Below are 24,208 nucleotides of genomic sequence, written 5' to 3' on the forward strand. Positions count from 1 at the left end.
CAAAGTTCTCTTACGTTGATGACTTGGCATTAGCATATAGCCACAAGGACATCGAAGTTACAGAAGGTGTACTTACAGCTGACCTTACAACTCTGAGCACATACTTCCACCAATGGAGGTTAATTCCAAGCGTAAGTAAGACAGTCACATCATGTTTCCACCTTAATAATAAACTGGCAAAAGGAGAACTCAATGTATACCTAAATAACAAATTGCTCCCATATGAAGCAACTCCAAAATATCTGGGGGTCACCTTAGACAGGACCCTGTCTTTTAAAAAACATATTCAGAATATGGCTGCCAAGGTTAACAGCAGAAACAACATTCTGCAAAAACTATGCGGAACAACTTGGGGAGCTTCAGCTCCAACTCTTCGATGCGCAGCCCTTGGGCTTTGCTACTCTGGAGCGGAATACTGCGCACCTGTATGGATAAACAGCTCACATACAAGACTTGTTGATGTTCAACTCAACCATACAATGAGATTAATTACTGGGTGCATAAAATCTACACCTATTCACTGGCTACCAGTTCTTAGCCACATAGCTCCCCCGCACTTACGACGACAAGAAGCTCTCATTCGGGAGTATAGTAAGATCCTGCTAAACTCCTCTCTACCTATTCATGCCTATACCTCTGATCTCTTAAGATGTCGATTAAAGTCAAGAAATCCACCACTCCTCACAGCGCTTAAGCTGCTGGCCGAACATCAGAGCACTATACAAAAGTGGATGGAAGCATGGAGTAGCTATACCTCCCAAGATATTTCTGAGCATATTAATCCTAATAGTATACCTCCAGGATTTAATCTACCCCGACACATATGGGTGACATACAATAGAATTAGAACGACTCATGGGGTGTGTGCTGATTCTCTGTATAAATGGGGAAAGACACCTTCAGCACAATGTGATTGCGGGGCTCCCTGACAGACTATCCAACATATAGTGAGGGAATGCACTAATAGAAGATACCCAGGAGATTTTAAGGACTTCCTCTGCGTAACAACGGCAGCTACTGACTGGATCTCCAAACTCGACATTAAACTCTGAAATGTTATTTCTGTTTTCCTCTTGGGTTTTATAATTGCTTCTTTTTAAAAAAAAATTGTTTGAACTGTTCTAACTTGTAAATATGAAGTGCTTTTAATTCTGTGTGTGACCAGCCATACGCTAAATAAATAAATAAATTATGGAGCATGTCAAAATACTATCCATCAGTTCTTGAGATAGCAGAAAAATATGCTGGTATAAACTGGGTTTATTGTGATCCCTATTCAATGAAGAAATAAGACAAACAAAGTCTTTGGTGCTATCTGAGCTTGGCTGCTTGCTTGCAGAGCTTTCATCAGCTGATTAGGTAACATCAGTGTTAGTGAATGTGGCGTTTGCCATATCTTGCCCTACCAGTGTTTGTGAGGGTGTGGTTTTCTCCCTAATAGTTCTTTGATTAGGATATTATTTTCCGTTTGATTGTTTCTCTGGTGTTTATTCCTGCTTATCTGGGTGTAGGCTTCTGGAGAGGATGAGTTCTGGTCTTTTTGTTTCCTTCTTAGATTTTTTATTGCCTCTTTTGAATAGTGTGTAAATGTGGTTTATCTCCATATGTCTATTGATAGCTGATTTGTCTGAATGCCAGACTCCCTGGAATTTCCTAGCATTTTTGGATTTAGCTTGGTTTAAGATGCTCATAGTTTCCCAGTTGAAACTATGGTTGAGTCTTATGTCTTATGAGATCAAGGAGTTTTCATTGTGCCTTCCTTCTGACTGCTGGTTGGTGTTCATTGGTGCTCTCTGCCAGTCTTCTGCCAGAAATGTAAAGGCTGTTACAGTTCTTACACTGCATGTTGCAGTAGATGACAAATCATATGCTTGAGGCAACTCTTTTTTTGTACTTGTGGTTTGTCAATGAGCCAGTTTCTGAACATGGATCTAGCATTCTTCTAAAAGAATGCAAAAGTAATGTTTATAAGGAGCCAACTTAAGAAATGATGGTCAGACATTACGTGCATAGATACCTCTTGTAGAAAAGATATTCTCCCCACCCCCATCCTGAAACAGCCAGGAGCAGCTGGGCAGATTCCAACTATTGACCATGACACCAATCACATTGTTAGTGAAACATGCCAGATAGTATTCATGGCCAGAATTGCATAAGGAAAAGAGGGGAAAACCACTACTTTAAAACTGGAACAGCTCAAGATGACTTAAAGATGACTGTGTCCTTGTGGGTTGGGGACAAAATGAAGGGGTCGAGATGAAAGTAATAACATGAGGTGGCAGAAAAATACAGTGACCAGGGTGCAAGTGGGCTTCCTTGTGCAGCTGATTGGCCGGTGGGAGAATAGACTGCTGGACTAGATGGGCCAAGGGTCCAATCCAGCAGGGCATTGCCTATCTTGCTATGTATATTTGGGGGCGGGGGGCGGGGAGAGAGAAGAGCCCTAAGTCTCTACTCTTCGGATTTGAATCGGGAGGCCAAATCTACGTCCTGTACAATGGAGATTGGCTCACTGCTGCATTTTTTTAAAAAAGGGAAAACCACAGGATATGAAATCAATTTCTATAATGTCATATTGAAATAGTATTACCTTAAGTGGTGTAAGAAATACAACAAACAGTGGAAGTGGAAGCCCGCAACTTGGGTGTCCTCCTGGCTTAATTTGGAAGATCATCTAACGGCCGTGACCAGGGGGGACTTTGCACAGGTTCGCCTAGTGCGCCAGTTGCGCCCCTTTCTGGACCGAGATGCCCTATGCATGGTTACCCATGCCGTCGTCACTTCTCGCCTGGATTACTGCAATGCTCTTTACATGGGGCTGCCCTTGAAGAGCACCCGGAGGCTTCAGCTGGTGCAAAATGCGGCCGTGCGGGTGCTTATGGGAGTATCTCGATACTCCCATGTTACACCACTCCTCTGCGAGCTGCATTGGCTTCCAGTTACCCTCCAAGTGCGATTCAAAGTGCTGGTAATAACCTTTAAAGCCCTACATGGCTTAGCCCCGGGGTACTTGCGAGACCACCTGCTGCCATTATCAACCTCCCATCGCTCGGTTCGCTCCCACAGAGTCGGCCTCCTCAGGGTGTCGTCGGCCAGGCAATGCTGTCTGGTGACCCCCAGGGGGAGAGCCTTCTCTGTGGGTGCACCGACCCTCTGGAATGAACTGCCTCCGGAGCTGCGGACGGCCCCTGACCTTCGGTCTTTCCGCCGTGACCTGAAGACTTGGTTATTCCAACAAGCGGGTCTGGACTGACTATGTTTTTTTAAATATGGCTTTTATTGAGTTAAATTGTCATGTATCTATTACATTTACTGTTTAATTCTTTTTTAAATTTTGTATTCCATGTTTCTTAAATTTTTTGTTGTGAGCCGCCCTGAGTCCTTAGGGAGAAGGGCGGCATATAAATTTAATAAATCTAATCTAATCTAAGTGTCTATTGGAAGAGCTCTGTGTGTGTGTGTGTGTGTGTGTGTGTGTGTGTGAGAGAGAGAGAGAGAGAGAGAGAGAGAGAGAGAGAGAGAGAGAGAGAGAGAGAGAGAGAGAGAGAGAGAGAGAGAGAGAGAAGCATGAGTTAGTGGAGTTTGAAGGGGGAATGTGGTTGCAGCCCAGGACCCAGACATAGGATTTATCAGGCTGACAAAGCTTCATTCTTCATGTTCAAATTAAATAAACAGCCTTCTCCCCTGCTCTATTCAACTTTCCCTGGGGGTTAATAGGATGAGAAATAGTAGAAGCTTGGGGAGGGGAAGGAACAGAGGTCATCTCTGCCTAGAAAATTTAGGATCAAGTAAACTTTTTAACTGGCATGCTTGGCTTGGCTGGGCTTGTATGGGGAAGCTGCTTCTCCTTTAGCTTTTCTCGGAAGCTTTATTAAGGCTTGAATAATAAAAAGGAAGTTAACTGATTGTAGATTTTCTTTATCGTATGTCATAATCCAAGAGGTCATTGAAATATAAAACATTTTAATCCTGCATCTTAAGAATGATCCGTGCTCTTTAAGCACCACCTTCTGGAATGATGTCATCCAAGTTACTGATCATGACTCTGAAATGCAGAGTACTGCTGTGAGGTGGACATAATGAAGGCACCAAACCATGAATAAACTAAAAGGGCAGTATTTGGCCATCCTGTTTTAGACTTGGAAGCTAAACAGGGCAAGTCTTGGTTAATATTTGGAAGATCACCAAGAAAGCTCAGGGCAGCAATCCAGATTGGCAATTGCAAATCAACTCCCATCACATTAACAAGAAAACTGCATGATTGAATCTAGCTTGATTTTAAAGGGCATCTTTTAATGGAGAGTAAATACCAGGATTCATTTACCTGAAGCAACCCTTGACTAGATGACAACATAGCAACGTTAATCTGTGGTCCTCTTTAGTTGAGGCATTCAGTCAGCTACCATTCATATTTCCATGGATGGTCCCTTTGCAAAGCTTCCCGACTCATTCACATAACAACAAGAACAGCAAGAATGTTTTATGTCAGATGGAGCAACGGAGGCTGAAAAGTATTTGTTTCTGGACAGAGTGGCTTAGTTATTCAAAACTAGATGAAGACATGGAAGAAGAGACTGGCAATAAATAGCAATTGAACTAACAAGTATTATTTCAGTCCCAATCCTTTGGGGAGCAGGGTTGGAAGTGGGAGGCCAGGGGATAGCAGCCAGAATGCAGAATCGATTTCCTTTCCAACTATCTAATCCTGAAAGACAATAGTCTTCTTCTTGACCCAATCTTGCCACTTAAGAGGAAGCAGCCCCACCTCTGATTCTGTGATGGATTGAGAATGCTAGGGAACTTCCTTTTTACTAGGAAAGATAGAAGAAAAGAGAATGAACTATGAATGATGTCATTAAATGTGGAATTTGCAAGGCCATCGTATTCTATTCCATTGCTTGGCTGCAAAGTCTTAATTCCTCAGGTATTTTATAATGAAATTTGTTCTTAATTTTCACATCACCAATGAGGAGGTTGTCTTCTGAACTTTACTTTTCATTTTCCCATTTTTAAAAAAACAATTCTCTTTTTTTTCTGGCAAGACATGCCAATTCACTTATAAAAATTATTCCAGTAGTAGGAAGGTAATTCCTCTCTCGGCTCCGTCTCTCTCAACCTCTGCATTTAATTCCTCTATAATTTAATGACTTACCAAGGCTTGTCTTTAAACTGCAAGCAAACCACTGGCTCCTCCTGACCACAAGTGGTTATATGTGGTATGTTCAATCTAGTTAACATGAATTATGAATTTTGAACTATGACTTTGCTGTCTTAAAGCTATAGTTTATCAGTTTTAATTCTTAGGCTTCTTTTTTTGAGGGGTGTGTGTAGATAAAGCCACAATCCAGCATCCAAAGAGCACTGTGAGCTATGCTAAATAAACAGAGAGTAGTTCACAAGCTAATGTATTATAGTGTTTTGTCCCAGAAGTGGGATTTTGTCCTTTCACATACCAAGATTCATACATCTGTAGAATGATTCTGGGAATTCAGTAGGGCTGACATGCATGTGATACATGAGATGTAGAGGTGGACCTTAAGGAGCTTTCTCTAACTTCCTTCATATTGCTTTGACTACAACTCCCAAAAATGTCCAGCTAGCTCAGTCTTGACTGGTGGCTGAGAATTTGGTAGTCCTGAACACATGCAGAACATACTAGGTTAAGGCAGCCCTAGAAGGATGTGCAATCCAATTAGAAGGCTGCTTGTTTATGCAGATCCTTTTGCTTTAGTACAGGGTTCTTCAAACCTGGCCCTTTTATGACTTGTGGACTTCAAGTCCCAGAATTCCTCAGCCAGCGTGCCTGGCTGAGGAATTCTGGGAGTTGAAGTCCACAAGTCATAAAAAGGCCAAGTTTGAAGACCCCTGCTGTGGTATGTGGTTGATCTGTGGATAGGTAAAAATAGTTGACTAGCAGATGAATACCGCTAACAGAAAGTCAGTGCAGCTTTTTTTAATTTAATGAAAACGATGCCGTTTACCCATGCAAGAAATGGGAGTGGTCAGGTGAAGCAATCTTCAAAATAATTTCTATTTCAAATTCTGTTTTTGAAATATCTGAAGCTAGAGAGACATTGCCCCAATTCCACAAGGAAATGCTTTTAAGATTTTGCCTGCTCTCCTTATTACCCTATCAAATAATATTATAATGAGAAATATGCAAATTAAGACAAAACTGTGAACATTTATGAATACATTTGAACTTGGAGAAGTTTCCTGTGAATTTCCCTCTTCTGCTCTTCCCAGTCTGTTCTTTCCGTTTCTTACCTTCAACGTGCCAAAGGTTGATATATATTTTTGCACTGCAAAAGATCTAAACACAATAGTAAAGTTAAATAGCATAAAGTTACAAAAGAAGAGTTTGCTATAAAAAGTCACAATGTTCTTATTTTTTTGTTGATTATCCCAGTATCTGGGAACCACTTGATAGTAGATAGATTTATTATTGTCATTGACCAGCAAATTGTGAACAAATAACATACCTTGTTTTGTTGCTGTATTTGTGTGATATGCTGGCACCCAGTGGTGCAGCAAGGAAATGCTTCCTTAATATAATTGGAAAATCTGTATCAAATGTATCTGTATTAGGGCAGAACTTTTATTTGGCCAACCAACAGTTGCAGCATTTGAATTCTTAAGAAAAATTGGGTATTTGATACTTAAGTGAGGAATATGCCTTTAGTTAGATCCAAAGGAATGCCAAATACTTTTCATTCCATGTGCTGCCTTTTCACTAAAAATCAAATTAACGAATTAGCTTACTAGAAAAAGATGTAATTGCACCCGCTCCACCTCCAATATACACTACATAAATATGACCAAAAAAATTATATATACCCACATATATTCTATGACAGAGGTCCCCAACCAGGGACCGGTTCTGTGGAGAGAGGTTTTTCCACAGACTGGAGGGTGCGTGGTTTTGTGTCTTGCCTGCATCCCGTAGATGGGGCTTTGCTTGTTTGTGTGGACTGGTTGCTGGCATGCCACAGCCCAGTACTAGTCCACGGACCGGGGGTTGGGAACCTGTTGTGTATGTAAATAGTTAGCAATAAGCCATGGAAGAGATTGCAAACACAGTGCAGCTTTGCAAGGTTTAAAGCGGGAAAATAAGGTGCAATCATTGGACGCCACAACCAAGGAGCGGGAAAACAGACTGCTTGTATTGGCTACAGTTCAAATGCTTCCTCTATAAAAGGGTTGCAACATTTGACAGTTGACAGTTGATTTTGTGTATTCAATAAACTCGTTCAGTGTTAACCACTCTGAGTCCTCGTCAATTCGAACCAAACAACTGGCGACGAAGGTGGGATTGACAGAAGACCAGAGATTAGGAAGAATTGTCGTGAAGGCGGCAAATTCCGAGCGAGTCACAGTCAACCGAGCGGCCGCGGCAGAATAGGAAAAAAATTCTCCGAATGGCGCAAATCGGGTCACTGAAGGAATTTGACCCTAACTTCCCCGAAGATTGGGAAGAATACATCGGTCAAGTTGAAGGATTCCTGTTAGTGAACGGAATCACTGACGACCGGAAAAAAGCGGCGGCACTTTTGACAATTTGCGGCACACCGGTCTACAGAGTTGCTGTCGGGCTGTGCCAGCCACAACCAGTCTCCAGCGTGCCCTATGCCGACCTCCTCGCAAAACTAAAGGTTCACTTTACTCCCCGAAGGTCCGAACTCTTTTGGCGGCGCATCTTCGAGAAGAGAAATCAGAGACCGGGGGAGTCCATACAGAAATTCGTCGCTGCCGTCAGGGAAGCCGCAGTACGTTGCAAATACGATAATTTAGAAATTAGAATTCGGGACAGAGTCGTGCTGGGCTTACGTGATGAACAATTACAAAATAGAATAATCGCCAAACCTACCGGCGATTTACAGGAAGTGCTCGACGAACTCCTAACGTATGAGTCAACCGGGTATCGCGACCCCCCCCCCGCAGTAGCATGGCGGCAGCACCCGAAATTAACCAAGAGGGCTATGTGGACTGCGGGGAGGTGGACCAGCAGTGGGAGGAAGAGATCGCCAAAGTCTCCAGGCGATTCGGGAAGATGGCACCAAGACAACTCAGAAGCGAGGGGCCGGAACCTGGCCGCCGGCAACAAACCGCAACACCGCAAAGACCACCGACCGGGGCACAACGACCGTGGCGGGACACCGCAACCAGACCGCGCGACAACGACACCCAGAACCGATGTGGCAGCTGTGGCGGCAACCATCCCCGCGCTTCCTGCCGATTCCGCACCGCCAAGTGCAGGGCTTGTGGCAAGACCGGCCACATCCAGGCCATCTGCAGAAACCGCGTCCGGGACTCCCGTCTGAACGAAGTCGATGTGTGGCCAGAGGGTAAGGTAACCCCCAATGCTAGTGGCAAGGAGACCCCTAGATCCCGGGTGAAATTTCCAACCCTAAGGGAGGTGGCCCGAGTCAATCGGAGAAGGCGGGGAAGGGGGCACAATTTTCCGGACGGAAAATTAAAAATCACAGTCCTTCTGCAAGGGGTCCCTTGCAGAATGGAAATCGACTCAGGGGCTTCAGTGTCGATAATTTCCACTGAAACCCTTGAGAAAATCGAACAACTAAGTGGAAAAAAAATTCCACTTAGTCCAACAAATATTCAATTAATGGACTTCCAAAAAAGTCCAATAATCGTAAAAGGAAAGACCAGCCTTAGAGTAAACTTTAAGGGGTTTAAGGGGGTCTTAGATTTGATAGTTACGGAGGAGAATAGGACCAGCTTAATAGGGCTTAATTGGTTTCCTGCCCTGGGAATTTGGATAGGGGGAATAAATTCAGTGATCAGAAATAAGACCCTCGAATCCATCTGCAAAGAATTTGCAGACGTATTCGATGGATCTCTAGGCAAGTACAAAGGGCCCCCCATTAATTTTAACCTAGACCCCTCAGTAAATCCAATCAGGCTAAAGGCCCGGAGGGTACCTTTTGCCTTAAAAGAAAAAATCGAGGCCGAGCTCGACCGGCTTGTAGGCCTCGGAGTTTTAGAACCTGTTGAGGGCGGTTTGTGGGAGACGCCGATCGTCACACCCCTCAAACCCAATGGGGATGTGAGGATCTGCGCCGACTACAAAGCGACCCTCAACATTGGAATGAAGAAGCATGCTTACCCGGTCCCGACGGTGAAGCAGGTCCTCGCCACGATCCAGGACGCCGCCATCTTCGCCAAGCTCGACTTGGCGCATGCGTACTTACAGTTGACTGTTTCCAAAGAGGCTGCAGAGGCACAGACAATTGTTACCCACAAGGGGGCGTTCCGAGTCCACAGACTGCAATTTGGAATTGCAGCTGCTCCAGGCATCTTCCAAGAAGTGATGGAGAGGACCTTAAAGGGCATACCTGGAGTATGCCCTTACTTTGATGATGTCCTAATAGCTGGAAAAGATGAAGGAATGTTAGTAGAGCGGCTGGAACAGGTACTGGGTAGATTTAGAAAGGCTGGATTAAAATTAAAAAAGGAAAAATGTAGCATAGGGGTTAAATCCACTGATTTTTTGGGGTTCAGGATTGACAAAAGCGGAGTCCACCCTACCCCTGAAAAAATTAAAGCAATAAAAGGGGCTCCTGAACCAAGGAACAAGGCTGAGCTACAGGCCTTCCTAGGCTTGGTAAATTTTTATCACACTTTTGTGCCACATAAGGCTGCCATTGCAGAACCACTGCACAGGCTTTTAGATAAGAAGACCCCTTGGCATTGGCAAGACAAGCACAAAGCGAGTTTCCAGACCTTAAAAGACATCCTTTCCAGTAGCTCAACTGTAACCCACTTTATAGAAAACAGACCAATCTACCTGGCGTGCGATGCTTCGCCTTATGGCGTTGGGGCAGTAATCAGCCATTTAGACACCCAGGGAATGCAAAGACCCATTGCTTACTACTCCCGCACACTAACCAAGGCAGAGCGGAACTATGCTCAAATAGACCGGGAAGCTTTAGCCATAGTGGCAGGAGTTAAAAAGTTCCACGACTACCTGTATGGCAGGAACTTTACAATACTGACAGACCACAAACCCCTGCTGGGACTGTTTACCACAGATAAACAGACTCCCCAAATTATGTCTCCCAGGATGCTGAGATGGTCCATTTTCCTCTCAGCATATTCATTTTCCCTCCAATACCGACCAGGTAAGGACATGGGTCACGCAGACGCTCTTAGCAGATTGCCCCTTAGCACAACAGAGGAGGACCCTGCCCCAGTGGGACAAGTAATGTCCCTACAAGATATTCCTGATCTGCCCCTAACTGCTAAAGACATAGCTGAGGCAACCAATAAGGACCTCATCTTAAGGAGAGTAATGGCCTGGGTCATGAGCGGTTGGCCCAACGCCAACCCGGACGTAAAATACAGTCCATTTTTCAGAAGGAAAGATGAACTATCAGTTCATATGGGTTGCTTACTCTGGGGAACTCGTGTAGTAATTCCAGAAATCCACAAATCAGCTATTCTATTTGAATTGCATGAGGGACACCCCGGAATAGTAAGGATGAAGGCCCTGGCTAGGAGTCACTTGTGGTGGCCAGGATTGGACCACGACATTGAGGAATGCGTTGCCAATTGCCATCTGTGCCAACGTTCCAGGCCTGAGCAACAACACATCCGCACACATAAATGGGAGCTAGCTAGGAATCCTTGGTCCAGGATTCATATTGACTTCGCTGGACCTTTCCAGGGGTTAACGTTCCTTGTAGTGGTCGACAGCTACTCTAGATGGCTAGAAGTAGTACCGGTCAGTTCAGTAACGGCAGGCAGAACAATACAGGCATTAAGGGGCCTCTTTGCCACTCATGGGTTGCCGGATTTAATAGTGTCTGATAACGGGCCACAATTCACATCTATTGAATTTCAGGATTTCCTCAAGGCCAACTCAATTAAGCATAAGACTTCTGCACCCTTCCACCCCTCCACCAACGGATTGGCTGAAAGGAATGTGAGGACCACGAAGGACGCGCTTAAAAGAATCATTCGAGGTGACTGGCATCAGAGACTAGCTGAGTTCTTGTTGGCTCAGCACACAACCCCTTGTTCGGCTACAGGGAAAAGTCCAGCTGAAATGAGGTGGGGCAGGAAAATTTTGACCAAGTTGGACAGACTACACCCTGACAGACTCCAACCAAACATTGAATTAGACATTCCTAACAGAACATTTGAAGTGGGGGACTTGATTTGGGCCAGGAACTACGCCCAAGGGGACAAATGGATTCCAGGGGTGGTAACTGAAATCTTAGGTCCCCTATCATACATCATTGAGGGGGAAGGGAATAGGATCTGTAAAAGACACATAGACCAGCTGAGGAAAAGATCTAGTGGGTGTGTGCCTGCTGAGGGGGACCAAAGCTCAGTAAGGGGAAACAGTACAGACAACATTAGGCCAGAAAGCGGTGTAGAGGTTGGGCAAGATGACACATTCCCTGATGCCCAACAACAACAATTCAGTCCAATTGATTGGGAAATACCCCTGCGAAGTAGGCCAGTGACCACTGAATCCCAAACACAACCTAATACACAAGGCAGTACATCTGAAGCCAGTAACCCAGAGCCCAGGTCTAGTAGTAACCAGCATAGTAACCAGCAGCCAAGCAGTCAACCAGGAAGAAGGGTCCCTAATAGCCAAAGTAACAGATACCCGTCCAGAATACATAGGCCACCAAAATACCTAATGGATTTTGTAAAGAAATGACACCAACTGGGGGGTAAGGGGTGTTGTGTATGTAAATAGTTAGCAATAAGCCATGGAAGAGATTGCAAACACAGTGCAGCTTTGCAAGGTTTAAAGCGGGAAAATAAGGTGCAATCATTGGACGCCACAACCAAGGAGCGGGAAAACAGACTGCTTGTATTGGTTACAGTTCAAACGCTTTCTCTATAAAAGGGTTGCAACATTTGACAGTTGACAGTTGACTTTGTGTATTCAATAAACTCGTTCAGTGTTAACCACTCTGAGTCCTCGTCAATTCGAACCAAACAGAACCCCTGTTCTATGATACAGAGAAACAACAAAGTCTAGTTCAGATGTATACATGTATATGGCGAGAAAAACAAATCTTGCAAGTTTACCAGACGGATGGCATAGGGAACAAAGCTGTTACAGAAACTGGCAGTCCTGCTTGACATACTTTGGAACCTCCTCTCAGAGGGGAGCAACAGAAACAGACCGTAAAGTGGGTAAGTGGGGTCTCTAACAATGCTTCGAGCTCTACGCACATAACGCTTATAAGCAGTGTCCTGAATAATGGGAAGTGGACTTCCTATGATCTTCTCGGCTGCCCTTACCATTCTCTGTATGGACTTTCTATCTGAGGCACTGCTGCCACAAAACCTGACAGTGATGCAGTTTGTTAAAATGCTCTCAATTGTGCCTCTGTAAAAAGTGGCCAGGACAGAAGGAGAGAGATGTGCTCTCCTCATCCTACGCAGGAAATGCAAACGCTGGTTTGCATGGGACCTGGGACCTAGTGTGGTGTAATAATTAAAGGATTACCCTGGGACTGTACAAATCCATCATGGGTACGTTCTTGGCCCATTATGTGCATTCAGCCAACCTACCTTACAGGGTTGTATTAGTGGGGATGTATATATGTACTATGGGACGCAGTGGCTCAGTGGGTTAGGACGCTGAGCTTGTCGATCAGAAGGTCGGCAGTTTGGCGGGTCGAATCCCGAGTGCCGCGTAACAGAGTGAGAGCGCCTGTTACTCGTCCCAGCTTCTGCCAACCTAGCAGTTTGAAAGCATGTAAAAATGCAAGTAGAAAAATAGGGACCACTACGGTGGGAAGGTAACAGCGTTCCGTGCACCTTTGGTGTCTAGTCATGCCGGCCACATGATCACGGAGACGTCCTCGGACAAGCGCTGGCTCTTCGGCTTTGAAACGGAGATGAGCACTGGCCCCTAGAGTCGGAAACGACTAGCACACATGTGCGGGGGAACCTTTACCTTTACCTTTAAAGTAAGTCCTCTGCTTCTTGGAGGAAAGGCAGGTTATAAATATAATAAATAAATAATTGTTTCCCAAAGAGAAACCACATAGGAAATATGGTAGTGATTGAACAAGACAGATATGAAAACAAGGAACAAAGTCTAAGTCCTGATGTAGTCCACATTCATTTTTAGAATCAGAACAGAAGGCCGCAAATATAGCTTTTGAGAGGTGAACCTGTTCGCATCCCAGCCCCGATACTTTTTTGATTTTTATCAACTTGGACATTGCTAATCTGCTAGGAATCATCTGGAGATTTGTCTACATCCTTCCTGATTCTGGCTTAATTTTTAATCCGCACTTTGATTTAAAGGTGAAGTACATTTTTTTTCCTGACAATATTGTATTTCTTTCCTGCAGCCTCAGGACCTGGAAGCATCCACGTCCCACACTTTCAAAGTAAAGAATTTCAAGAAAGTAAAACCATGCGGGATATGTCGTCAGGCAATTACCCGGGAAGGTAGTACCTGCCGAGGTGAGTGATGGTGGTTATGGGAGGGCAAAGTTCAAGCTTCCATACAAAATATAACTACAGGTTGTCCTCGACTTATAATGGTTCATTTCATAATGATTTGAAGTTATGATGACCTTGACAAAAAAGGGACTTATTACCTATCCTCGAAGTTACAAGTGTCACACCTCCCCTGAGGTCACCTGATCATCATTTGAGAGCTTGGCAGCCAGCTCACACAATGGTGGCTGTGTCTTGTGGTCACGGGATTACAATTTGCAACCTTCCCAGCTGACTTCTGACAAGCAAAGTCAAGCGGGGAAGCTGGATTTGCTTAACAACTGCAATAAAATTTTTAGTGACATTGGATCCAGTCACATCATGACTTGCTTAGTGACCACAGTACTAATGACCAAAACTCCATTCCAGTTGTGGTCATAAGTCGAGTACTATTTGTAGTTTGCTGGTAGAGAACAAATTATAGAATTGTACTGGCAAAATCATGTGAGTCAATGTTAGTCCTCCCCCATCAGATAAATACTCCCGGCATGGAAATAAAGAAAAATGTCTCCATTTCCCATTGTAGATTAATATAATCAGAGAATGCTAGTGATTATGGCTAAATGTTTCTGAAAACCTGGATGCAAGAGCTCTTACATTTGAACTTACAGCCCATTTGTGGGCTTCTTATGGATATTTGCTCAGATAGTGTGTGAGCAGAACAGTGGCTTAAATGGCCTTTGATGTAATCCAGAGCAGGACTTTTCTCAGGTCCTTCTGTTCTCAGCCACATGTCCTAGAGATCCAGCAAGTAACTATATTAGACTACTCGCTCCATGATGAATTGCTAAAAATGTAGCAGTGTGCATGTAGTGTGGGATCCCCCCCCTTTACCTCCCTCTTCAGCCCTACAATGAAAATAATGTTGATTTTGCTTTTTTTTAAAATCCCATTTATATCCCACCCTTCTCCAAAGACTCAGGGCGGCTTACAATCTAAAGCACAAATCAATAGCCTTCATTCTATGTATATGCCTGCTTATTAGGGCTTTCTCCCCCCCCAAGCGGCATTATTACAAAGTCAGCTTAATTGCCCCCAAAAATCTGGGTCCTCATTTTACCTACCTCGGAAGGATGGAAGGCTGAGTCAACCTTGAGCCTGGTGGGACTCGAACCTGCACTAATTGCAGGCAGCTGGTGTTATTTAAGGAGGCATTAGCCCACTGCTCCACCAAGGCTTTTCTCTGTGTGGAAGAGTCAGCCCTACATTAAGAAACTAATGCCATTTAGATCAGGTCTATTTTTCGATGTGATAGCTGTAACAACAGAATCTTGAAAGACTGAAAGTGCTTCCTCCCTCCCTTTATCATCATGGGAATGAAGGACAGGCTGCTCTGAGATGTTTTTTCTTGGCCTGGACTCTCATAAGCCCTGCGTTTCAAACTGTTGCCTTGGTTTTGGTTCTTCCTCCTATTCTTCAAAGTCATACTGGGATTTTAGATTAAATTTTAAATTTTAAATTTTAGAATGTGTTTTATTGTTCAGGGCTACTTGTTTTAATTTTTATATATTATGTGTTGTATATAGTGTTTTAATTGCCCTGTACACCGCCCCGAGTCCTTCGGGAGAGGGTCTGTATACAAATCCAAATAATAATAATAATAATAATAATAATAATAATAATAATAATAATAATAATAATAATAATAATAATAATAATAATAATAATAATACTCCATTCCCTCTTTGTATAAGGAAGAAAAGAGCATGGTAAATTTCCCTGATTGCGTTTATCAAACACAATTGAATGAACTGGCCTCTCCTCCAAAGTAAAGACTTACCCTCATGTGTCTGATTCTGATTCTAAGAATCATCATTGTTAATATCTTACTCCCATTCATTCAGTACGGAAAAGACTGGGAAGCTATCACATCCTTTTTTAAAAAAAGAAGAACATAGAATGGAAGAATAATCTGTGGCAGCCTCATTGGAATAGCTCTATGGTGGACAGAACAATGGAGATTCCTGTTCACCAGTTTCTTCTAGTTTTCTGCCTTCACTGCACAACAACAGAGAAACGTTGAAAGAACACAGAGCCAGAATTTCTAGTACACTTTGTTTTTTCAAGGCTATGACAGGCATAGAGCCTTGGTGGAGCAGTGGGCTAATGCCTCCTTAAGTAACACCAGCTGCCTGCAATTAGTGCAGGTTCGAGTCCCACCAGGCTCAAGGTTGACTCAGCCTTCCATCCTTCCGAGGTAGGTAAAATGAGGACCCAGGTTGTTGGGGGCAATTAAGCTGACTTTGTAATAATGCCGCTTGGGGGGTGTATGAAAGCCCTAATAAGCAGGCATATACATAGAATGAAGGCTACTGCTAAGCTTGTAAGCCGCCCTGAGTCTTCGGAGAAGGGCGGGATATAAATGGAATAAAAATAAAAACAAAATAAAAATAATCTCTGTTTCAGCATTTGAACAAGAGAGTTAACCCTCTATGCCGGGGGTGTCAAACTCGTAACGTCATATGACGTGTCGTGACATATCGTGACTTTTTTTTGCTGTTGCCGGCAATGGGGTGGGTGTGGTTTTGCTATGATGCATCCAGCCCATGGGCTGGAAGTTTGACACCCCTGCTCTACACTATCAGCTGTGACTGAAGAGAGATACTTCGGCTGTTGATTTCCTCTAATAATTCCTCCTTCTAACTAGGTTGACTAATTTGTACAACATTCCAGTTCTCCAACTTGGTTAAAGGTTCATAGACCTGGGCTTGTCTGCGGTTAAATGGTATAGATGACCTTTGAGATAAGTTCACAGTGACAATTTTGACTGAATAGTCATCTGTAGCTACAGAAAGTTATTCTTAGGTGACAGGGAGCAAAGATAAACCAATTCATTTCCTATTTTCCTGAGATATCTTCTTATGCCTTCCAAAATAGGTTAGAATACTTCTATGTAGGACTTTTGTGGAAGATCAAAAGCATGCAATCTCATGATTCTGTGTCCAAAAGCTGAATTGATCCATTGAAATTACAGCAAAATGAATTTGTGGTTTTTTTAAAAAAAAAAATAGCACTGCAATTCTGCAGGGGTTGGGGGAAATCTGTTACCCGCTGGCAGACTGGAACTAGGGGAAGGGGGTCTATTCTTCTTATATCAGCTTATTATGCCATAACACTCCATGGCTTGCTTCCTCTTGTCCTATTCCTTCTCCTTTCCTTCACTTCACTAAGGTTCTCCGTGTTTTGAAGGCAGTGAATTATAGGGCAGCTTCACAAAACATTTGAGGAGCTGGGGATTGAAATCATAGAAGACATTTCCAGAAGTAGCCATCTACCGTGTTTCCCTAAAAGTAAGGCCTACCCTGAAAATAAGCCTGGCTTGATTTTTGGGGGTGGGCCTAATATAAGCCCTACACCAACATAAGCCCTAGTTTTGGCATGAGCATACATTTAAAAATCAAGCTAGGGTGTGGGTAGGGGTGTGGATCTGCCCCACGTACCCTATACCCACTTACCTTGCAGCCAGGCTTCTCCTCGCCAGCCCGCTTCTTCTGTGGCGTATTCTGCAGTCAGGTCTGCATTTCTCAATCATAGCCTTTCCGGAAGGCCTCTGCAGTCGAGAACCGAGGTATGGATTGAATTCATAGCTCAGTACTCAGCCGCATAGTCCTTCCGGAAAGGCCTGACTGCAAAATGCAGGCCGGAATGCAGCTGCAGAATGAAGCTGCTCCTTTGGCCACTAGAAGAAGTGGACCGGCTGGGTGGGGCTGTCGGTGCCAGAGGTGAGGAAGACATCCTCCCAAAATAAGACCTTGAGCCTCTTTTGGAAGGAAAAAAAGAGACCTGGTCTTATTTTGGGGAAAATAGCCTGTTAGAGATTTACAGATTAATTAATAAAAATAATATCATAGCTCTCAGTCTAAAGAAGTGAATTGTGTGCCATAGATTTTTCTGTGATCAGATTGTTAATTTTCAAGATGCCATAAGACGCCACCTTCATCAGTTTAGCAGCTGGCCACAAGATGCCACCATTTTCACATTTTTATCTTTGTGCAGCAATGTGGGATGAATGAAGTCCAATGAAGGAGAATGAAGTACAGTTATTGCTGATGAATTGGCTAACAGTTGCAGCAGTAAAAGTGCCTAAAGGAATACAGTGATAATTTTTAAACATTTTGTTCAATCTTTCCCCCCCCTTGCCAGGAAGATCTAGACATGATCAATGTGCTGAATAATTCACTCCAATTAGTTGGCATAATCAGAAATGTGGATAGACTTGCAACTGTTTCCGCAGTGTAACTAACATGCCCCATTTTGCTTACTTCAGAATTGTTGGATTTCATATCCCACCATTCATAGCTGACTGCAAAAGTAGCATGATGGGACAGTAGATGATACTTTTTAAAAAAACAAAACAAAACACCTGACCCTGCATTGATTTTTAGCAGATTATTTATCTGCTTTTTATCATAATAGAAATTATGGGAATGGCTCAGAATGTACATCTAGAAATGAAAAAGCAAAATCCGGCTAAGTGCATGTTACCTCTATCAATTAATGCAAGTTTATCCAATCCATTTTGCCTGCATTTTTAATTGAACTACAGTTATATGCCCTAATCCTTGCTGAATGCTGTATGCAATTTGCAACTTTAAAGTTTGAAATTTTAATTTTTAAAACTGCAAATTTAAAAAATGGAACTGTACATTTTTCTGCCTAATTTTATAAAATCTCAAACTAGTGTAGAGATGAGACAGAACAAACTTAAAATGAGAACATGGAGAAATGAGAAATGAGCACAATTCAACTAATACGTCCATTTGTACCATCAACAGCAGCAGCAGCCAAAAAAAAAAAATCAGCATTGATGTAGCATACTCATAGAAAAGCAAATAGAAAATAATATCCAGACATGTAGCCAACTTATTTGGCAAGACAAGTGATGGGACTCAGAGTTAGTCTCTTTGTGAATATAATACAAATGTTTCAAATGGAAAATGTACTACTAAATGATCACAAATGAGGGAGGTGGTACTGAAAAATCTAACATGTTAGAAGCACATGGTAGAAATTATAGATGAACATAAACACCACCGAATGGATTTCTACATGTGGTTAGTCTAACATTTAGACCTAACTTGCAAATCTCTGAAGTAGCTTATAAAAATGTGATTCACATTTAATACAGTCACATGAGGTATTTATTTGTGTAGGTGTTGCTTATGACTACTGACTTGTTTAAAAATGCCTGATTTGTTGCTAGACCAGACTTGTGTAACATTTTTGGCCAGAAATCTGTGGACCCAGAAGATGCTGAATTGTTATGGCATTAATGTTGGTTTCCAAGTTGAGTTGTTGGTCATTCAAAATGTGGTAAACCTTAGGATATACTACAAAAAAAATTACAAAAATAAAGAGGAAGCATGTGTTTCTGCAGCTGTAATCAAACACTGAAAATGACGTATTTCTCATGCCCAATGAAATTCAGATTTTCTATTTCTATTCTCTGATGTCTAAACCAGAATTTGTGAATTACAGCACATACACACAGAGAGAAAATTACAGCACACACACATATGGAGAAAATGGTAATTGCTTTGTATCATGTAAGTAATGTGTGATTTTTTAATGTTATCTGTAGATTCAAAAAAGTGAAGAAAAGTAAAGTTTTTTAAAAACAGCTGCCATAAATCACAGGAAAAAGCAGCAGTAATTTGGTGACTCCTGATGCTTCAAGCATTTCCATGTTGTGTGGAGCTGATGGAAACTAAAGTTTACAGCATCCAGTTTGTACTCTTGTGTTAAAAAGTGATGAAGAATTGGTTTATTTCCTTCTCTCAAAGACAGGGTAATAATTGGTTTGGAAGAGGATACTGTAAGCTATAAGACTCTTTTTTCTGAAGTTATTTTCTCCTTAATGACTTTTAGCATTTTTAAACTTTACCCAGTCACCACTAAACAACATGATAGTATTGAAGACAGGCTTTAGATCAGGGGTCCCAAACCCCCAGTCCGTGGACCTGCACCAGTCCGCAGCATGACAGAAACCAGGCCGTGCAAACAAGTGAAGCCCCATCCGCGGGATGCAGGCAGCACACAACCCCCCCTCCGAGCCACGAAAAAAATCTCTTTTCACGGAACTAGTCCCTGGTGCCCAAAAAGTTGGGGGCCGCTGCTTTAGAACACCATGATAATAGTTGGGTGACTGTGTATTACTAATGAGAAAGCAGACTTAGTCTCAAAGGTAGATATTCCCCGATTGTTCATGAAATATATGAAGGTAAAGAAACAGGCTGTGTTAAGAAGACAAAATTACAGTCATTGCCTGATTGTTGAAAAGACTAGGAGTGGCCCCTTGCAGACAACATAAAGTTTTGGTTATAGAGTTGATTGCCTTTCTGAAATTTTGGAGGATAACAAATTTTTGGCAATAGGTGGACAGGGGATTACTGCTAAGCTTGTAAGCCGCCCTGAGTCTTCGGAGAAGGGCGGGATATAAATGTAATTAAAATAAAAAAATAAAATAAAGATTGGGTAAAGTTGGATAATTACACTGCAAAAAGGGGATGTTTAAATTAAATTAGGGAGTTATTGCTATCAGGGACAATGCCCATCTGTTTTTCAAATATTTGATTATTAAGTGCAAATCTATCAAGCTAGGGTTGTGCACTGAATGGGAAAGTATTTAGACCCTTATTTGCAATAGCCTGATTGGCTATGTTATCAAACATTATCAAGAAAGATGTTCACATATATACATAGTTCATGTTTACATTTCTAGTGTAATGGGAGGGCAAAGTGAACCACATAAAGTTTTCTGAATAAGAAACTAAATGCAGTATATATTTGTAATCTGTATATGTCTTGTGGGGAAAAAAACCCCAATTTCATAGATAATTCACATTCATTCAAAAATATGAAAAATTAAAGGTCTCTTTCCACGAGTTCTTGGAAGAGGCATCGTATAAATAAATAAATATCTGGCATAAAAGAAACTAAACAAAAATTAGTCAAGCTTCTTGAATATAATACTATTTTCAAATACAAAAAGCTCCAACTTATTTTTTGGCATGCCATCAGCTAAAGTTTTTAATGCCTTTCCAGAAGTTTGAACCAATCTGGAATAGTGTTTTGGCCTGTGCTGTTCAATAATGACCATGGCTATTATTCACATCTTTACACTTCAGTATTTTTTAACATTTCATTGCTTTTCAAAACCTCCACTCTAGCTTGAATTTTGGCTTATATACAAATCCGGTGGCTATATTTCTACCAACGTCTTACATGCCTGTCATTTCAGCAAACGTTTATCTATCCTTGGCGTGCAAACTGCAGCTGTGTGTAAAGCCAGTAAGGGAGACAAATTTCTACAATGAAATAGACTTATGTCTGTTTGTAGAAGATATACAACATCCTGCAATCAGCTGAGATTTCCTGCTGCAGTATACACAGCAAAATAGATGTACATCTTACTTTTTTTTTAGCATGCAGTCAACTTGTGGGCCACATGGAACTTCTGCTGTGGATGTACTAAAGTTGTATGCATGTGAGAAATTGTGTCTGAATAGGCCAAGGATATAGAATGAGTCCGAGGGCAGATTGTATCCTATTCTCATTCCTGAGTGTCATTTCAAAGCAAACAGCAGAATATTCAAGATTTGGCAACATTCTTAGAAAAGAACTGGGGGTATGAATTAACCTACTGTGTTTCATCAACCATATGCCTGTCTTATTTCACAGACCTTCTAAATAAACATCATTTCCAGCACATACCCTAATTTGTTTAGGATGTCATTGCCTGTTTGAAATGCTAATGGTAAAATGCTCCTAATGAACAGTTCTCTGTCTGCTCCATTTTTTACATTACCGTAGATGTGAAATCAGCACCCTCACCCACCAGTAAAATTTATTCTCTTAAGTCTGCATTTGCCCATCTAAGAAACTTTATAAAGTCCCAAACACACAGTATGATTCTTGTTAACAAGTCATGTTCTGTGTGGGAAACTTAATCCTTATCCTATCTCTGATTCTACTGATGCTTAAACTAGATCCAGATAAAAACAGTGTGAACACAGTACATCATTTAAAACACTAGGCTGGTAAAGAGTTGACTTGTAAGGTTTATAATTTGCCGAACTTAATAGACGAGATTGCAACTTTATTTAGGGCATGGCCTTCCCCTATTCAGATTGTATGCAAAGAGTCAGTGTTCCCTTTGTTACTTTGCACACTTTCTAAACAGATCTGGGTGATAAAATGTAAAACAATAGGGCCCAAAGCACTTGGACAGCTGGATTAAAAAAAACCCTTTTAAGTCTCTCAAACCTAAAGTCTGTCAAATCTAGTACTATATTTGTCACAATAATCTCTAAGACAGGGGTGTCAAACTTAATTTCATTGAGGGCCGCATCAGCATTGCGGTTGCCCTCAGGGGGCCGGGTGAATGTGGCCTGGGTGGGCGTGGCCAGAGTGCGTATGGCCTACTGGGTGGGCGTGGCTAGCTCTACATCGTTCGTATCAAGGGTGCCTATGGGGGCCTGGGCAGGAGTGGGACAGATCTGGGGGTCTCTGGCAGAAGGAGGGTCTCTGGGCCAGGGCTAAGGCAGTGGGGGCCGTTCCCTCACTGTTTCCAGAATGGCTTCGCGGGCCACATGAAACCACTTTGCGGGCCACATCCGGCCCCCGGGCCTTGTGTTTGACATGTCTGCTCTAAGAGGAAAGCCAGTTTGGTACAGTGGTTAAGGCATTAGGCTAGAAATGGGAGACTATAAATTCTAATCTTGTTTTAGCTAGGAAGCCAGCTGGGTGAATTTCAGTCTGTCCCTCTCTTAGCCCTAGGACAGGGGTAGGCAATCCCTGGCTCTTTTATGACTCGTGGACTTCAACTCCCAGAATTCTTAAACCAGCCAGGAATTCTGGGAGTTGAAGTCCACGAGTCATAAAAGAGCCAAGGTTGCCTACCCCTTCCCTAGGAAGAAACATGCAGCAGCTAGTCCAGGCAGTCAACAGGAGTCAGATCTCAGTTGAAGGCATGCAGACACCTTCTCTATAAACAAAAGACCCAAGAAGAATCATCTACAGCAGAGGTCCCCAACCTTTTGGGCACCAGGGACAGATTTCATGGAGAGAGGTTTTTCCACAGACCGGAGGGGGCGTGGTTTTGTGTGCTGCCTGCATCTCGTGGATGGGGCTTTGCTTGTTTGTGCAGACCGGTTGTTGGCATGCCACGGCCCAGTACTGGTTTACGGACCGGGGCTTGGGGACCCCTGATCTACAGTTATCCAACTTATCCTCCAAGAGGTATGCTGCCTCCCTTCTGTGAAATAGTACAAGGCGATCAAGAATCACACTCACTGAAAACCTTATCTTTTGTGACTCTGTTGAATCCCATTTTAATGTTGATTCTATTAGTGGCCATCATTATAGCTTGTAGCAATATGATGAATATAACAGTGACAATGAGCCAGCCTTCCTGGCTTGGGGTCCTACAGATGGGTTAGCCAGGCTATACTGGTGGAGAATTTAGCAAGTTATATTCTCAATCCATCTGGAGGGTATTAAATTGGGGAAGGCTGCAATAAGGCCACCCAGTCAGGCTCATTATCAGTACAATGGAAGTGTAAATAGCCCTTAAATTAGCTCAATAGGGGGCAAAACAAGTAGCAGGTTTTAATTTAGTATCCCAGCCACAAAGATCAGTATCCAGGACAGAAAGTAGCTTAGCTAAGTTAAACATGATCTTTTGTGTGCCCTGTTTTCATGCTCTGTAATTCTCCCAGCTGGAATTGACTGCATATCACTCCTGGAAGGATGATAACTGGGAAGTATTCCACCATGTAATTCTTGTCTTAGTAAACACTGAGCTGAAAGTTACTAAAGGGATGGGGAGGTCATTACCTTCCCGTCTTGCATGTGACTCAAATAAAGCACGTGTGATGACGGAAGGAATGGGATGGCCTACTGCAGGCCCAGCCACTCACACTGTCATTCTGACACAGCTGATACAGATCAGGTGGAAGTCACTGGGCAGCCAATATGTTCTGCCAAGTTCTTTTTATCAGACCTGGTCAGGTGCACAGCTCTGTTTCCGATGTCTCAGACAAGGGAGGAAATGCTTATTGAACTCCAACAATGCCCACTTCCTATGTTCTCTTAGGCAGGAAACAACCCCAGAGGCAGAAAATGCCTAAAGGCTGATTAAGTCCCCAATCTCTGCTTGGAAATATAGACTGATTAAAGGTTCTCTGCAAGCTAATGTTCAGCTGCTTGATGGTACTTGCATGTCCTAATCCTGCTGAAACTTGGCCAGTCCCAGTACTGGTGAAGTTGGAAGCACAAAAGAAATCATTTTCTACTTTGAGTAAAGATGATGGAGGCAACTGATCTCTTTTCCCCTTGTTTGGAACCAAATGGGCAGCAGATGTTTTGTTGATGTTCTCATTGTGTTTGCACATGTTATCTACTTAGCAGAGTCTATGGATAATCACACCATTATGCAGGGGTTCCCTCAGGAAACCCTCAGGGTTTCAACCTCATATTGTGGAGAGATCTCCAGATGAACAAGTACTTTTACCTTCTGGTGATGGAGGTTACAAACAGTGAGGGTCGGGTCTGCTTTATCCACCCCCCTGAAGCTTTGCACCAGCTCACCACAGGGCTTCGTGCTTAGCCCCTACCTGTACTCATTGTACACATATGACTGTATCATCCGACCCATCTACTGCGATAATTAAGTTCGCAGATGATACTACTGTAGTGGGCCTTATTA

At 42.8% G+C, this 24,208-nt stretch overlaps 1 protein-coding gene across 9 annotated transcripts in view; it reads left to right on the forward strand.

Annotated features, from left to right (window-relative positions):
* TNS1 (tensin 1) overlaps window positions 1-24,208 on the forward strand; it is a 402,998-nt gene that overhangs the window by 121,228 nt on the left and 257,562 nt on the right. For all 9 annotated transcript variants that reach the window (XM_083349831.1, XM_083349836.1, XM_083349838.1 and 6 more), the window contains exon 2: window positions 13,350-13,464. In XM_083349831.1, coding sequence (XP_083205957.1) covers window positions 13,350-13,464 — 115 coding nt within the window. The remainder of the gene's footprint in view (window positions 1-13,349; window positions 13,465-24,208) is intronic.

Source organism: Vipera ursinii (assembly GCF_947247035.1).
Source record: "Vipera ursinii genome assembly, chromosome: 1".
NCBI lineage: Eukaryota > Metazoa > Chordata > Lepidosauria > Squamata > Viperidae > Vipera > Vipera ursinii.